The 17,338-nt window shown below is 49.6% G+C and overlaps 1 protein-coding gene across 1 annotated transcript in view; it reads right to left on the reverse strand.

The window, feature by feature from the left end:
• Positions 1 to 8,771: 8,771 nt before the first annotated feature.
• IFT172 (intraflagellar transport 172) overlaps positions 8,772 to 17,338 on the reverse strand; it is a 1,181,874-nt gene continuing 1,173,307 nt past the window's right edge. The window contains exon 48 of the mRNA XM_086928171.1: positions 8,772 to 9,119. Within this exon, the coding sequence (XP_086784297.1) occupies positions 9,030 to 9,119 (90 nt within the window). The 3' untranslated portion in view covers positions 8,772 to 9,029. The remainder of the gene's footprint in view (positions 9,120 to 17,338) is intronic.

A 17,338-nucleotide genomic window follows, 5' to 3' on the forward strand; every position in this document is an offset into this window, starting at 1 on the left:
CCTGGCTACAGAATCAGCTGTATCAAGTCCACTTTGAATGACTTGCTTTGCAGCCACCTGAGTGTCAGACAAGACCTCATTAAAGTTCTTTCTGTCCTCCTCTGACAACTTCGGGCCAGATGACTTACAGAATCCATTAAAGCATGGATATATCTGCCTAAAAGACAAGTGGCATTGGTGGATTTGAGAGCCATAGAAGCTGATGAAAATACCTTTTTAGCAGCCTGATCCATTCTCTTAGATTCTCTATCACCAGGAGTCTGCGGTAAAGCTCCAGCCGATTTCTTTGAGCATGCAGCCTGAATAACCAAACTCTCAGGCGCCGGATGAGAAGATAAAAACTCTGGATCACCTGGAGCCATCCTAGAACGTCTGGCAACTGATCTCGAAACTGCAGGAGCAGAAAAGGGTTTTTGCCAAATATCCAAAATCGGCTCTGTAATAGCTTCATTAAAAGGAAGCAAGGGCTCAATGAATGTAGAAGGAGAATGAAGTACCTCCATCAGAATATTGGACTTAAATTCTGTAGTAGGGAGTTGCAAGTTCAAAAGATCAGCAGCCTTTCAAGTCAAGTCAAGTCAGAAATTTATATAGCGCGCTACATACCCTGGGGGTCTCAAGGCGCTTGAGGAAGGGATGGGAATTACTTGTCGAATATCCAGGTTTTAAGTTGTTTTCTGAATGTTAGGTGGTTCTGAGTGAGGCGTAGGTGAGTGGGGAGTGAGTTCCAGGTTTTAGCTGCGAGGTAGGAGAAGGATCTACCTCCCATGGTGGATTTATTGATGCGCGGAATGGTGGCAAGGGCTTGGTTGGAAGATCGTAGCTGGCGAGGGGGGGTGTAGAAGGAAAGTCGGTTGTTGAGGCATTCGGGTCCAAGTTCGTAGAGTGCTTTGTGAGCGTGGGTTAGGAGGCGGAAAGTAATCCTCTTATTGACGGGGAGCCAGTGGAGGTTTTTCAGGTGGCTGGAGATATGGTCTTTGCGCGGGATGTCTAGTATGAGTCTGGCTGATGCGTTCTGGATGCGTTGGAGTTTTTTCTGGAGTTTTGCGGTGATACCGGCGTATAGGGTGTTTCCGTAGTCCAGGCGACTTGTGACCAGTGCATGGGTAACTGTTTTTCTGGTTTCGGTGGGGATCCAGCGGAATGTTTTTTTTGAGCATGCAGAGGATGTTGAAGCATGAAGATGAGACTGCGTTGACTTGTCTGTTCATAGAGAGTGATGAGTCCAGGATGACGCCCAGGTTCCGTGCGTGGTCCGTTGGGATGGGTGCTTTTCCAAGGGCCTCTGGCCACCAAGAGTCGTCCCAGGCGGAGGGGGAGGTGCCTAGGATAAGGACTTCTGTTTTGTCTGAGTTCAGTTTCAGACGGCTGTGCTTCATCCACTCTGCTACTTCTTTCATACCTTCATGTAGGTTGGTTTTGGCGGTGTTGGGGTCTTTGGTGAGTGATAGGATCAGTTGGGTGTCATCTGCGTAGGAGATGATGTTGAGGTTGTGTTGGCAAGCGATGGTCGCGAGGGGGCTCATGTATACGTTGAAGAGGGTGGGGCTGAGTGAGGAACCTTGAGGTACGCCGCAGATGACTTCAGTGGCCTCGGACTTGAATGGTGGGAGGCGGACTCTCTGGGTTCTACCGGTGAGGAATGAGGTGATCCATTCCAGTGCTTTTCCTTGGATTCCGATGTTTTTGAGGCGCTGTAGAAGAGTTCTATGGCAGACTGTGTCAAAGGCTGCGGATAGGTCTAAGAGGATGAGGGCGACTGTGTCTCCATTGTCCAGTAGAGTTCGGATGTCGTCTGTTGCTGCGATGAGGGCGGTCTCCGTGCTGTGTTTGGCTCGGAAGCCGGATTGTGAGGAGTCAAGGGATTTGTTGCTTTCGAGGAAGGCGGCGAGCTGGTTATTGACGGCTTTCTCGATTACTTTGGCCGGAAATGGAAGGAGCGAGATGGGGCGGTAGTTTTTGAGTTCGGTGGGGCCCGCTGTTGGTTTTTTCAGAAGGGCTCTGAGTTCGGCGTGTTTCCAGCTTTCCGGGAAGGTGGCGGAGTTGAGGGAGCAGTTGATGACGTCTCGGAGGTGTGGTGCTATGATGGAGTCTGCTTTGTTGAAGATGTGGTGAGGGCAAGGGTCTGTGGGGGATCCTGAGTGGATGGAGTTCATCAGGCGGATGGTGTCCTCGGTGGAGATTGGGTTCCAGTCGTTAAGGATGTTCGAGGGGGGTGAAGGTCCTGCAGAAGGTTGGGTGGGTTGGTCTCCGGCTCGGTTGTCGAAGCTGTTGTGGATGTCTGCGATTTTGTTGTGGAAGAAGGAAGCTAGGGAGTCGCAGAGGGCTTGGGAAGGGGTGATGTCGTTGGAGTTGGCTGATGGGTTGGTGAATTCTTTGACGATGTTGAATAGTTCCTTGCTGTTGTGGGCGTTGTTGTCTAGTCGGTCTTTGAATGCGGCTTTCTTGGCAGTCCTGATCAGTTGGTGGTGTATGCGGGTGGCGTTTTTGAAGGCGTCCCTGGTGCTGGTGTTTGGGTCTTTTTTCCAGGCCTTCTCGAGGGAGCGGCAGAGTTTCTTCGATTTCTTAAGATCATCGTTGAACCAGGAGGCGTTTTTGCTGCCAAGTTTGATTTGACGTTTTTTCGGCGGTGCTAGGATGTCGGCGCTGTTGGATAGCCATTGGGTGAGGTTAATCGCTGCTTGGTCGGGGTTTGAGGAGTGGGCAGGGGGGTTTTGAAGGAGCGATGAGGAGATCTGGTCGATGGTGATTTTGTTCCAGTTTCTTCGTAGAGTAGGTTGGGGTTTGTTGCGAGTGGTGGTTTTATTGTAGAAGAAGTGTACGCAGCTGTGGTCGGTCCACTGGAGGGTAGTGGTGTGACTGAAGGAGACATGTTTGCTGGAGGTAAAGATGGGGTCAAGTGTGTGACCTGCGATGTGGGTGGGCGTAGAGACAAGTTGTTTGAGTCCGAGGTTGGCGAGATTGTCCCGAAGGGAGGTGGTGTTGCTGTCGTTGCTCTTTTCCAAGTGAAAGTTGAGGTCTCCTAGTAGGATGTATTCTTCGGAGGGGAGAGCGTGTGGAGTGATGAAGTCGGTGATAACGTCGCTGAATTTTGCACGGGGTCCTGGTGGCCTGTATAGGAGGGTGCCTCTGAGTGTGGTCTTGGGGTCGGTGTGGATCTGGAAGTGGAGGTGTTCGGCGCTAGCGAGGTTGACGTCTGAGCTGGTTGAGATGCGAATGGAGTTCTTATGGACGATAGCAATGCCTCCTCCTGTTTGGTCGGTGCGATCCTTACGGATGATCTTGTATCCTTCCGGGATGGCAATGGTGATGTCAGGGGCTGATGAGGCGTTCATCCAAGTTTCTGTCAGGAAGGCGACGTCGGGAGAGATGGTGTCTAGTAGATGCCAAAGTTCGGTGGCGTGTCTGTGGACCGAGCGGGTGTTGAGCAGGATGCATTTTAGGTGGTTGGAGTCAGATATCTGTTGTGTGTTCGTGGATGAGGAGTTGTTCTTGGTGCCGTCGAACTTGCAGGAGTTGCAAGAGAAGGGTCCATGGGTGTGTCCAGGAGTTGTTTGGACGCAGTGGGGGAGTCGGCCGGGGTTCAGGGCTAGGAGGGTGGTGGCATCGTATGTAATGCGGGGGAGTTGGGTGGTGCGAGGAGCAGGGGGTCTGGCGCTGGGCGCGGTCCAGGCGCGGACGGGCGTAGACGGGCTTACCTTTGGCGCACCTTCGGCGCGAATGGGGCGCGATCGCTGCGCGTGAACGCTGCGCGTTGGGGCAACTGGCATACGTGGAGAGTGGAGGGGGGCGGAGCGTGGGAGGGGCAGCTGGGAGGCGGTAGCGGGGAGGGTAGGCGGGCCAAGGGGATCGTAATGGCAAGATGGTGGTCGGGATGGAAACCGAAAGTGAGGCGATATAAACAAAGAGCAAGGCGAGTCCACAGAAATCACAGGAGCAAGCTGATACAGAGATACAAAATCAAAAGGTGCGGCGCTGTGGGGCAATGCGCTATGACCCGAATACTAATGCAGATAACTGAACCAATGCAGCACGATGAAAAATGCAGGCAAATAAACAAATGCAGCACGATGAAAAATGCAGGCAAATAAGCAAATGCAGCAGGCTACGATACCAGGCGCCAGAACAGGGCAATGCGCTTCTGGTGTTCAAACAGCGGAGAGCAGTTAAAGCGCTTCAGGAGAGGCAGTCTGCACGGAGTCAGAAGGCGTGGGGGAGCGACCGTTTAGGCACAAGTCCAGACGGTCACTGGGGAAGGTAGGAGGAGGTGAGCTGTATGTTCGTGGGTGGGAGGGGCAGCTGGGAGGCGGTAGCGGGGAGGGTAGGCGGGCCAAGGGGATCGTAATGGCAAGATGGTGGTCGGGATGGAAACCGAAAGTGAGGCGATATAAACAAAGAGCAAGGCGAGTCCACAGAAATCACAGGAGCAAGCTGATACAGAGATACAAAATCAAAAGGTGCGGCGCTGTGGGGCAATGCGCTATGACCCGAATACTAATGCAGATAACTGAACCAATGCAGCACGATGATAAATGCAGGCAAATAAACAAATGCAGCACGATGAAAAATGCAGGCAAATAAGCAAATGCAGCAGGCTACGATACCAGGCGCCAGAACAGGGCAATGCGCTTCTGGTGTTCAAACAGCGGAGAGCAGTTAAAGCGCTTCAGGAGAGGCAGTCTGCACGGAGTCAGAAGGCGTGGGGGAGCGACCGTTTAGGCACAAGTCCAGACGTACAACATGGTAAGGAACCACATCCTTGGAAGGAACATCAGAAGGAGGTGAAAGTTGCCATTCTGGAGATGAATCCAAACCATTTGCCTCCCTTAGATCTTCAAAAAGGTCCTCAGACTCATGAAGCTCTCCTTCCTCCATCTCGTCTTCTCTATAATGCTGCTCTTCCAGCAACCTCTGTGCCTCACGTCTGGACCTCACCTTCGGGGCCAACGGAGTCATACACGGATCCGACGGATTCGGAACCGGCGTCGAACTCGGATCCAGCGGCACCTTCGAAGTCGAACGAGGCCGAGCTGACGGCGCCGGAGAAATCGACGTCCGTGTCGGCGCCGGGTTCGACGTCCTCGGCGCCGGGAAATGCCATGACAGCGCCGCAGGCAGAAAAGGCATGAAGGGAGCTGGGGCATAAGCTTGTGGAACTCCCAAATTGAATGCCATAGGACCCATGGGACCCGAAGGTGCACCAGAGGGGTAAATTGCCCTCGCAAAGACTCCGTACATCACATTCAGGTAATGCAACGGATCTTGCCCTGGACCAGGAAATGGAGGGTACTTGCCTGGCATAGGCATAGGAGTCACCGGATTCGGGCCTGCTGGCCCGACGGTGTATCCACCGGAGTCGCTGGTCTTTCAGGTACAGGCACCTCCTCCACTACCGAAGAAGGCGAAGGATTCGGAGCTGGAGCCGGCACCGGTGCCTGCTCTGCAGACTGTGCCAGTGAATCCACTGGAGCAACAACTGTCTCCAGGGATGGAGAGGGAGAAACATAGTCCTTCCGATGTCGATGATCCTTCAAGGTCAACGACTGAACTTCCTCCGATCGGCGCCGAGAGACATGCCTCTTCTTCTTCTTATGTTTCTTGGACTTTCAAACATGACCTGACGTCGACTCCGATCCATACCTCGATCTCGACCTGGCCTTCGATTTCCTCCGACCTCTCTTCTCTTTTCGAACTTTCGCCATAAACAGCTTGGCTTCCCTTACTTTCAAAGCCTTCGGGTTCATCTTCCACCAGGAAGAACAATCCTCGACATCATGGTCAGATGACAAACACCATAAACAATCGGCGTGTGGATCAGTTATGGACATATATCCACCGCACTCCCTGCAAGGCTTAAAAACTGATTTTCTCGAAGACATCCTTGAGAAGAGAGAAAAAGAGAGAACAGTATACACTTGAAAAACAAAGTAACAAGCTACGGAGAGTCCCAGAAACCGTTGGCGGCGACGGCGCAGAAAAATGGGAACTGACATCATCACGCCGACGAGGCTCTCTTATGGATCCAGTGACGTCAGCGAGGTCGCGAGCGGAGTCGTGACTCTGTGACATCGTCCACGTTCTCGTCGGCGTGGAGAGCTACAAAAGTTTCCGAATGTTGCTGGCGCAGGGGATATTCACAAGGTGAGGAATCCACTGGCAGATGTATCCATCAGAATGGCAATGCTAGTGCCATTGGCCTGCACAAGGGAATTGTTGGTGTCCAAGCCACAATGAATCTTGAACTTGACAGCATCATGACCCTCTTGATTTGCCTGCGTGAGTACAAGGTGAAGGTCTTGAGGCACACTAGGGGAGACTTGTGCCACCGAACCCCCAAGAGCGTATGAACAGCATTCCAGCAAACAGCTGGCATAAATGATTGGAGGGACAAGATGGTAGAAGAAAAGACACATTTGCTGAATGTTTCCAATGACTTAGATTCCTGATCTGGGCTAGTGGACGGAAATGTGTTGGGGTTAGACCAGCTTGTTGAAGCTTGCATCACTAAGATTTCTAGTGAGGTGTGCTGCAAAAGAAAAGCTGGGTCGTTAGGAGCAGTGAGATGGCCCCTAGCAATTTGTCAACTGACCGTTTGGCCAAAGCCCCCAATAAGTTGTCTGTCAGTGCCACTTTAAAAGAAAGAAGGGGCTTGAAAGACGTTTGCCTCAGTTAGAGGACTTCCGTCAAGACATTAGTTGTCACCTCTAATGTGGGGAGTTGGAGGGCAAGTACTTTGACCACCCTATGCATTACCATTTCGTAGGAGATGGATTCCTCTGTGGCTGATCCTGGGGGAGAGAAAAGACCTGTCCACTGGGAGGTATTGAGGCCACTAGCCTCCTATAAGTCCTCATACCAATTGTCATTTTTGTTGGGCTTAGTGAGCAAATCACACAGGCCATAATTATATCAGAGTCAGTTTCAAACAGAGAATGTTATCTAGGCTGCTGTAAGTCAAGTGGGGGAAGCAATGCCTCAGTCTGATTCAAGTACAACTTTGGCTGAGGTTTGACCAGCATTGGAAAGGATAATCAGTGCCAATTTGTTCAGGTGCCAAAGTCTGCGTCAACATGCCATGGGCTGGTATGTGTTGTGGTGCTAGCAGTGGAGCTGGAACAAGAGCCAGACGCAAGGTAAAAGTGGAGGGTCCAGTTGGCGCTTAGAGTGAACTGGTTGCCGGAATTCCAGGTGAAAGGCCTCTAAGCTCCTTAGGCCCTGAATGCACGCCAAAGGGAGTTGGCAGGGATCCAAAGAGTTGGAGCATGGCTGCCTGGAATTCTTCAATCTGATACAGAGTGCCTGAAGGGCCCAGAAACTCAGGTTGTGCCAGAACCAGCTCCGTAATTGGCTCAGAAGCCGGCTGACTGTGGGTGTAAGATCGAGATGGTGGTGCCGCCCTCAAGCCTGTTCAGGCGAATGGAAGTGGCACAAGGGAGCAGAATACCACATCAATGTCTTGTGTCTTTTACGCTTACATTAGGACATGGAGTGTGATGAAGACAGACCTCTGGACTGGCTCCAACTACTCTGGGATTGGACATAGAGAGGGACTACGATAGGCTCCATCGCGCTTCTAATGCTTGGTGAGAGGGTTTCCTGATGGCCAAGGGGGTTCATCAACATGCAGTCTCGCATGCCTAGGAGTTTGGGCTTGACCACCAGCACACCTGATGGGGATCTGTCACAGACAATTGTTTGCGACACTCCCTACAGGGCTTAAAAGCGGTTGTTTTAGAGGGTGATATTCCTTACAGACTAGAATTTTTGTTGGGAAAATAGAGGTAAATGTCACCGAGAGACAGGAGGGAGGTGCAAAAAGAAAGTGCGGGCAGTGGTACCTATAAAGGCCTGCATGTCAGTGTCAGTGCGGAGCCGCAAGGCCCCACCTTCTGGCATGTAGAGGTACTACTGAAACGTTTTCCGATCCAGTCTGGCATCTGGGTAATATTCAAAAGGTGACTAATTTTGCAGCGAGAAGTCTCAATCTGAAATGTGTGCTCAGAAAAATTATTGAGAGACATTGAACACTTCCAGAAGAGAGAGGAAAGTATGTCTCTAAGTTTATAGGTTATCAGTGTCTAGGAACCTGTGTAGACACCAGTGAAAAAGGAATCATGATAGCTCAACACCTCATGATGTAGCTCATATTTCTGATACATGTTGATGTCTAAAATAGGTCCCTCGCTTGGAAAGTTTTTGGATTGTCCAAAGCAGGAGAATATTGCAAAGAACAATTGTACTGACATTTACAAATGACACAAGTCAGGTTTCTTTACCTGCAATTTGCAGATACAGATTCGAATCATTTAAAAGCAGAATTCAGATGGAGGGTTGTCAATTGATTTAAGCAGATAATTAAGTGTAACTTGTGGTATTGTAACAACCAGCACATTCTAATCTGCTGTTTGATATATTTCCAAGTGACCATTATGAAATGTTCATAGTGCTCTCCACATACGGTCCTTGATATCCTGCTTTGGATTGGAGAGGAGAATACTGTATTCTGCTGCTCATTAACCCCTTCGAAGCTAATGACGAGCTGGGCTCGTCATGGTGCTTACCTGCCGTGCGCGGATGACAAGGCCAGCTCGTCATGAATTACCGTGATTTTGGTTTTTTCAGCACAGGACGGGAAAACGCCTAGCAGCCATGTGGTTAAAACTGAACCCGAATTCTGATCCTTTGGTGATACAGCGATTTCTCATAATGGATACATTCCAATTGAGGTAGGAAGCCAATGCGTGTTATTAAAAATAAACTTTGAGATGGAGTTAAATAAAACAGGTTACATTTATTGTTGTACAAAACAATGAAAATTGAACAAAGTTCTATATGCCTTCTATTGCTGACATTCTCCGGTAAGTGCTTTAGTGCATCTAGTGACCCTGATGGTATGCCGCAGGAAGATAATAAAGATTAGGGTTTTGTGGTCCCCTCTAATTAAGTCAATGCTAAGAATCAACTGCAGCAGGATGATGTGATTGCAGTGCCAAACACAGTCCAACATGTATGGCAGGGATCCTGGAGGTTCACTGGAAAGAGAAGCTGGTGCTAGGAAGGCCTCCACACCACTGACTGACGAACTTAAGGACATCCTGGCACTCTGGGCTGTGACTTGTCTGAGGAGAAAAAGGGTTTAAGACTTCATTATCTTTTTCATTGTTTGTATAGCTTACTAAATTACAATATAAATCTATTAGTTCTTTCCTGCAATATTTTTCAATCTTCCACTAATTTTCTTAAGCATTTCACAAAACATTCAGGGGAGGTAGTTTGTTTCTCAGTGCATTCAATGTTTAGGATTTAGGAGAAGAGCTGGAGTGCACGGAGGAGTGAGGCTGGTTACTAAGATTACCCACAATTTTGTAAGTAGGGATTCTGGGTAGAGCAGATGAAGCGGCAAACCAGGATTCAGTCAGGATTCCACAATTTGGTAATGTAAAGATATGAACTCTTCGTCACAGATTTAGTGATCCTTTAGACCAGGGGTACTCATAGTACGGCCCAACAATCCTTCCCTGGCGGCCCGCGGACCTTGCAGACATCGTACCAGAGTTTTAATTTTTTTTTTTTTTTTAAAGAGTGTCTGCAACCAGAGTGCGACTCAGAGACTCTGCTGCTCTGTGGGGGCCGTGCGATTCCCGCCATAGTCCGAGTGGGGCTGCAGGGGCGCTAAGAGGTGAACAAAGCCTCATTAACATGCCAATGGTCTTTTAAAGATCTGTGAAGTGCTCGGGTGCAGCTGTGTGTGTGTGCCCGCCCCCAGAAGCTGTCTTAGCCCGGGCACATACAGGCAGGGTGAGGTGACAGAGAGAGGGAGAGCGAGGGAGGGAAAGGGAGAGGGAGGGAAAGGGAGGCAGACAGAGGGAGAGGGAGACAGAGGAAGGGAGAGCGAGAGGGAGGGAGAGGGAGAAGGAGGGGGGAAGGGAGGGAGAGCGAGGGAGGGAAAGGGAGGGATAGGGAGGGAAAGGAAGGGTGAGGGAGAGAAAGGGAGGCAGACAGAGGGAGTTAGACGGAGGGAAAGGGAGACAGGGGGAGGGAGAGGAAGAAGGAGGGAGGGGGAGGGAAAGGGAGGGAGAGCGAGAGAAGGAGGGAAAGGGAGGGAAAGGAAGGGTGAGGGAGGGAAAGGGAGGCAGACAGAGGGAGATAGACAGAGGGAGGGAGAGGAAGAAGGAGGGAGGGAGACAGAGGGAGAGCGAGTGAGGGAGGGAGAGCGAGGGAGAGGGAGGGAGAGCGAGGGAGAGGGAGAGCGAGGGAGAGGGAGGGAAAGGGAGGGAGAGTGAGGGAAGGAGGGAAAGGGAGGGGGAGGGAGAGCGAGGGAGGGAGAGCGAGGGAAAGGGAGGGGGAGGGAGAGCGAGGGAAAGGGAGGGGGAGGGAAAGGGAGGGAGAGCAAGGGAAGGAGGGAAAGGGAGGAAGGCGGAGGGAGACCGAGGGAGGGAAAGGGAGGGAGAGGGAGAAGGAGGGAGGAAGGGAAAAGGAGAGGGAGGGAAAGGGAGGGAGATCGAGGGAGGGAGAGCGAGGGAGGGAAAGGGAGTGTGAGGGAGGGTGAGGGAGGGAGGGAGAGGGAGGGAAAGGGAGGCAGAGGGAGGGAGAGGGAGGGAGGGAAAGGGAGGCAGGCAGAGGGAGGGCGATAGAGGGAGGGAGAGGGAGAAGGAGGGAGGAAAAGGGAGGGAGACAGAGGGAGTGGTAGGGAGACAGAGGGAGGAAAAGGGAGGGAGAGGGAGGGAGAGCAAGAGATGGAGGGGAGGGACGGCGAGGGAGGGAAAGGGAGGGAGAGCAAGGGAGGGGGAGGGAGGGAGAGGGAAGGAGAGCGGGAGAGGGAGGGAGAGCGAGAGAGGGAGGGAGAGCAAGGGAGAGCGAGGGAGGGAGAGTGAGAGAGGGAGGGGGAGAGCCAGGGAAGGAGGGAAAGGGAGGGAGAGGGAGGGAAAGGGAGGCAGGCAGAGGGAGGGAGACAGATGGAGGGAAAGGGAGGGAGAAGGAGGGAGAAAAAGGGAGGGAGACAGAGGGAGAGGGAGGGAGTGGGAGGGAGACAGAGGGAGAGAAACGGTGGGAGAGCGAGAGAGGGAGGGAGAGCGAGAGAGGGAGGGAAAGGGAGACCTCAAAGTGAGGGAGAGGGAAGGAGAGAGAGGGAGACATAGGGAAGGAGGGAGAGGGAAGGAGAGAGAGGGAGGGAAAGGGAGGCAGACAGAAGGAGGGAAAGGGAGGGAGAGCCAGAAGGAGGGAGGGAAAGGGAGAGCGAGGGAGGGAAGGAAAGGGAGGGTGAAGGAGGGAGAGCGAGGGAGGGAGGGAAAGGGAGGGGGAGCGAGAGAGGGAGGGAGAGCAAGAGATGGAAAGGGAGGGAGAGCGAGGGAGGGAAAGGGAGGGAGGGAAAGGGAGGGAGACGAGGGAAGGAGGGAAAGGGAGGGCGAGGGAGGGAAAGGGAGGCAGGCAGAGGGAGGGAGACAGAGGGAGGGAAAGGGAGGGAGAGGGAGAAGGAGGGAGGAAAAGGGAGGGAGACAGAGGGAGAGGGAGGGAGACGGAGGGAGACAGAGGGAGAGAAAGGGAGGGAGAGCAAGGGAGGGAGAGAAAGGGAGGGAGAGCAAGAGAGGGAAGGTGAGGGAGGGAAAGGGAAGGAGAGCGAGGGGGAGGGAGGGAAAGCGAGGCAGACAGGGAGGGAAAGGGAGGCAGACAGAGGGAGGGAAAGGGAGGGAGAGGAAGAAGGAGGGAGGAAAAGGGAGGGAGACAGAGAGAGAGCGAGGGAGGGAGGGAGAGCGAGGGAGGTAGGGAGAGCGAGGGAGGGAGAGGGAGGGAAAGGGAGGGAGAGCGAGGGAGAGCGAGGGAGGGAGAGCGAGGGAGGGAGAGCGAGGGAGGGAGAGCGAGGGAAGGAGAGAGAGCGAGGGAGGGAGGGAAAGGGAGGGAGAGGGAGGCAAAGGGAGGGAGAGGGAGGGAAAGGGAGGCAGACAGAAGGAGGGAGACAGAGAGAGGGAGCGGGAGGGACAGCGAGAAGGAGGGAGGGAAAGGGAGGGAGAGGGAGGGAGAGGGAGACCAATGGAGGGAGAGGGCGGGGGAGAGGGAGACAGAGGGAGAGGGATGGAGAGGTTGGAGGGAGGAAGGAAGGGAGTAGGAGGTAAAGGGAGAGAGAGAGGGAGAGAGGGAGAGGGAGACAGAGAGAGGGAGACAAAGTGAGGGAGACTTCAGAGTGAGGGAGAGGGAAGGAGAGAGAGGGAGACCTCAGAGTGAGGGAGAGGGAAGGAGGGTGAGGGAGACCTCCGAGTGAAGGAGACCTCAAAGTGAGGGAGAGGGAAGGAGAGAGAGGAAGACATAGGGAAGGAGGGAGAGGGAAGGAGAGAGAGGGAGACAGAGGGAAGGAGAGAGAGGGAGACAGAGGGAAGGAGAGAGAGGGTGAGGGAAATAGAGTGAGGGAGAAGGACATTGAGTGAGGGAGAGGGAAATAGCGTGAGGGAGAGGGAAACAGAGTGAGGGAGAGGGAAACAGAGTGAGGGAGAGTGATACAGTCAGAGTGAGTGAGACAGAGGAAGATAGGGAGTGAGACAGCCAGAGTGAGTGAGACAGAGGGAGAAATGGATAGAGGGGCTGAGAGGGAGTGAGAGAGTGAGGGGAGAGGGAGGGAGAGAGAGGGAAGGAGGGAGAGGGAGAAAGAGAGGGAGGGAGACAGAGAGAGAGAGAGAGAGAGAGAAATGTGTGTATGCCGGATCTGGTGGCTCAGTGGACGAAGGCGTCTGCTGCAGGGACCTGTGATCAACCTCATGGTCACAGTTTTTTATTGTTGCTCTAGCCCTGCCCCCTCCCCCACTGACCCCGCCCCCACCGGTGCAGCCCTCGGACACAACCCACACTGTAAATTTGGCCTCCGAGATAAAGTTTGTGAGTACCCATGCTTTAGACCATATTTCTAACAAAATAATTTTCATGTATTGTTTATAGCTGGTTGAGTCCAGTGAATGTTAAATTAATTACTGGAGAAGCATGACATGGTCAGACTCTAATCACTAGAGGATGTTTTCCAGTTAAGTGGTCAAAGGTTTTTTTGGTTAGACTAACTGCTAACACAACCAGTGGCAGAGACACTGGTTAGGAGGACTACAGCCAGAGGCCAGGCTGAGATACCAAAGCACTGTACAAAACTGGACCTGGTAGAGTGTAGCCTTTACAAATGGTACCCAAAACCATTTTTTTTAGGTGAACTGAAAGGAACAGTTTCTTACCTTTGATAACCATTTTTATGGTGGATACTCTATCTACCTGCAGATACCCAGGTGCAGAAAGATGGCACCTTTGTAATAATAGCTCTCCGATGCCGGCAGATGAAGGCGATTCCATTATGATGCAGAATCCTGATGATGTCACTGGGGTCATATAGCCTACCACACTTGTGTCCGAAGGAAAATGCTACTTACCAGTATGCATCTGTTCTTGGCATGTAGAGCTGTAGATTTGTATACTTGTGCATAGATCACCATGTGGTGTTTGTTCTTTGTTTTTGTCTTGGAAGAAGTCTTTTGTAGTCACAAGGTAGGTGACTCCTCCTTAAGACAATAGTGCGCTTGGGCATCGACTCCATCTCCAGATTCTTTCATGATGAAGTTAGTAAAAAACAGAAAAGGATGTCCATGACTAATGTAGCTAAGTAAGATAGGACTGGAACAGATAGAGGAATCCGGGGAGGCGGGTGAGCATATACGAACCTACAGCTCTACATGCCAAGAACAGATATATGCTGGTAAGTAGCATTTTCCATCATTCGAGGCATGTGAGCTGTAGATTGTATACTTGTGCATAGGCTATACAGCAGTTACCTCCTTAGTGGTGGCTATCTATATTTGTTGCAGTGGTTTGGAAAAGTGTTCTTAATACAACCTGGCCCACACTAGCTTGTTGTTTTGCATGCACGTCTACACAACAGTGTTTTGTGAACGTGTGAGGTGTAGACCAAGTTGCTGCTTTGCAAATGTCATCCAGGGAAATGTTCCTTAAGAATGCCATAGATGCCCCTAGTTTACGTGTGGAGTGAGCCCTAAGGGAAATGGTTAAGGTGTGTTTGGCTTTAGCATAGCATATTTGGATGCATTTAACAATCCACCTTGCAATCCCTGTTTTTGAGATAGGATTGCCTTTGTGAGGAGGGGAGAAAGCCACAAAAAGTTGTTTAGTCTTTTTGAAGGATTTTGTTCTTTCAATGTAGTAAAGTATTGCTCTTTTTACCTCTAGTGTGTGAAGAGCCTGTTCTGATACTGAGTCTGGTAGAGGGCAAAACACTGGGAGTTCTACAGACTGGTTTAGGTGTAAAGCAGAGACGACTTAAGGTAGAAATTTTGGGTTGTTCCTAAGAACCACTTTGTTATGATGGATTTGGAGAAATGCTTCTTGTATGGTTAATGCCTAGAGTTCACTGACTCTATTGAGAGAGGTGATCGCAACCAGGAAAGCTACTTTCCAGGTGAGAAATTGTAATTCACATTTATGCATAGGTTCAAACAGGGGACCCATGAGCCTGGTAAGTACCACATTTAGGTTCCATACTGGGGATGGTGGAACTCTACGTGGAATTATTTTTTTAAGTCCTTCCATAAATGCCTCGATAGCTGGTACCCTAAACAAAGACAAATGTCTGTTTTGGAGATAGAAAGAAAATGGGTAACCCAATATACCCTTGTAGGCTTGGGCAATGAACGGTTAAGGTAAAGGGTGGCTACAAGGGATTTGATTTGTCTATTGACTTGTGATCAATTTATGAGTTAGTTAGCATGAATCTAACTCTAATGTATCCATAAGATAACAACCAAACTTTTCATTAGTGAAAACAGTCAATGATAAGTAAGGAAAAGAAGGAAAAAGCACACGGAAAAGCAATTTAATCTGAAAAATATTGTATTGAATGAATCAACAAATAAATATGTATACGGGGATATAAGGAACAAATCAAGTAAAAGCAAAAAGTGTTATGGACAGAGGTATGTGCAAATCAACAGGTCAGTTCATAACAGTTCATCAGCTCCTGTAAATTATAGGTAAAAAACCAAGTCAAACAATGTACGATGGTTAATTCTTGGTGCAGGTAAATTGCTTATGGAGATGATGAAGAAGTCGACGTTTCGGTCTTGGTTGCAGATGTAAAAAAAAACATCATCAGGACAAGAATGTTTTTGCAATGAGTGCCCCCTAAGTAAGAACAACATATTGTAATTACGTATAGTGTCAATAGAGTAAAATCACTACGTGGACAAACACTCCGTTAAGAAAGGCCTTAATTCATGTACAGAATGTTGTTCCGTCTTTTGTCAACTGCCCCTTTTAGTAACACTAACTCTACATACAAGGAGGTCTAACAGTATCTTCAACAGAGATATATTCCCTCTGTTTTTTCCGTTCAACTTAGAATTGACATTTGAACACATTATGTGGTTTTTTACGTTCAGACCCCCACTTGTGACGACAAATTGTGTTACAATGCCATATGTATGTATATCTATATGTAGTGATGTTGTTAAAGAGCTTTCTAGTTAAATTTTAGAATTTGCATGACCTCTTTACATTTATTCCTGTTGCAGTAACAATACTTGTGATTTCAAATTCCTATACAGCACAACCATTTTCTGGATGGATTATAATCTTTAGTTGATAGGATTTCGGCTTATCGTTTGTTGATTAACAAAATGTGACTAGCAATTGTTTGAGTTAATTTTCAATGTGTATATAAATTACTGTGTGCATACACAATTGATTATTATGTTTGAAACTTTTCGTGTTTTGCTGTTTGATCATACAACTTTAAATGTCACCAGCGTTTTTATTCTTCTGACGCTTTGGCGTGTTTTAGACACTTAAATATGGCCGACGTTTTTTGATCAACAAAATGTGACTGTAGCAATTGTTTATATAAATTACAATTTGCATACAGAATCTTTTCATAACTGACTATCATGTCCGTAATTTTTCTTGTTATGCTGTATGACCACACAACTTTAAATGTCACCAGCGTTCCGATTCTCTTCAAGTATTGGCGTGTTTCAGACACTCCAATATGGCCGATGTTCTCCCAGTTTTAACACAGTGGCCGAGTCCTTTTTCCTTTTCCCGGCCCGACCCTAAGCTGCTTCCGGGTTGCTGCATTTAAATCTAGTCAGCTGCCATCCCTTCGTGTTCACTGCGGACCGATGCTGTCGAGCTTTCACACGGAATACGCTACCTCCTAGAAGCGCCTGCTGAATCATGTAAGTTTATTGACTGCGTTGCTAAGTTTGATCCAAACGCTAGCGTAAGACTCGAGTTTAGTCTCGTCATCACGAGCGACTTTTTTCATCCTGTTTATGCACTATAAGCAGACAGGTGTCCATAGGTCCTTTAATATTTCGCCAACTTTGGTGGTTTAGACCAAACGCTAAGGTCATCGGTAGACGCAGTTATATCATAGCGTTTCACCGATGCAAGTTTAAAACACGTAATCATCTTGTTTAGACACGTTGACATTGTACTTATTGCTGATGTACAGCCGATATGGTACAAATTACCGACATTCTATTAAAGCACCACTGGCAGCATTACCGCTTGGGTTGCCTTCTCTTTTATTTTTTAGGGGCACCCGTTTTTTGCACATGTTGTAAATGTACCTGTTTTTGCAAATGTCATTATTCCCGGCAAGTTGCCATTTTATCTAACCAAGCGCATGTAGGTGACTGCTTTAACTCTGATCCTTTGAATTTATATGACCCTTGGGGTGGCTTACAATCTACATACCCCCCTTTTTCTCCATGGAATTTGCGCCTTTCTTCTGACTTGACAAATTTTGCCGGCCACAGATTCTAAAATTGCATCTGGGCAATTATATGCCACAGGTATGACTAGTGCCTTACTTTTTCATTATAACTAATCGCTTGAATATAACACTAAGGTAATGATCCGCTCTATCTTTCAGCTTATTTACAACATGGGGTGGTGAGGGACAGAGTCTCTGAATTAAGCAGAAAGCTCTCACCCAGTCAAGAGATCAGGGCTAGATCCAACACCGTTTTTTAGCTCACTGCACCATCCCAGTTTCAGAACCTGGCTGTATGCAAATTAGTCTGTTCCTGTCCCAGTGCATGATGGGAACAGGGCAAACCAAACTACAAAAGCCAATTCTTACACTGGGAAGGAAACAAGCTCCCGGGGACCGGTTTCTGGCATTACAGCCGTCTTCGGCCCGGTTTGCTTGAATCCTGATGGTGCAATGAGCAAGGGTCTCACATCTGAGAATACCCTTCCACGCTTAGGGTGGACAAAAATATTTACAACAAGGGGTGGTGAGGGACAGAGTCTCTGAATTAAGCAGAAAGCTCTCACCCAGTCAAGAGATCAGGGC

Source organism: Lissotriton vulgaris, chromosome 6, assembly GCF_964263255.1.
Source record: "Lissotriton vulgaris chromosome 6, aLisVul1.2, whole genome shotgun sequence".
Taxonomy (NCBI): domain Eukaryota; kingdom Metazoa; phylum Chordata; class Amphibia; order Caudata; family Salamandridae; genus Lissotriton; species Lissotriton vulgaris.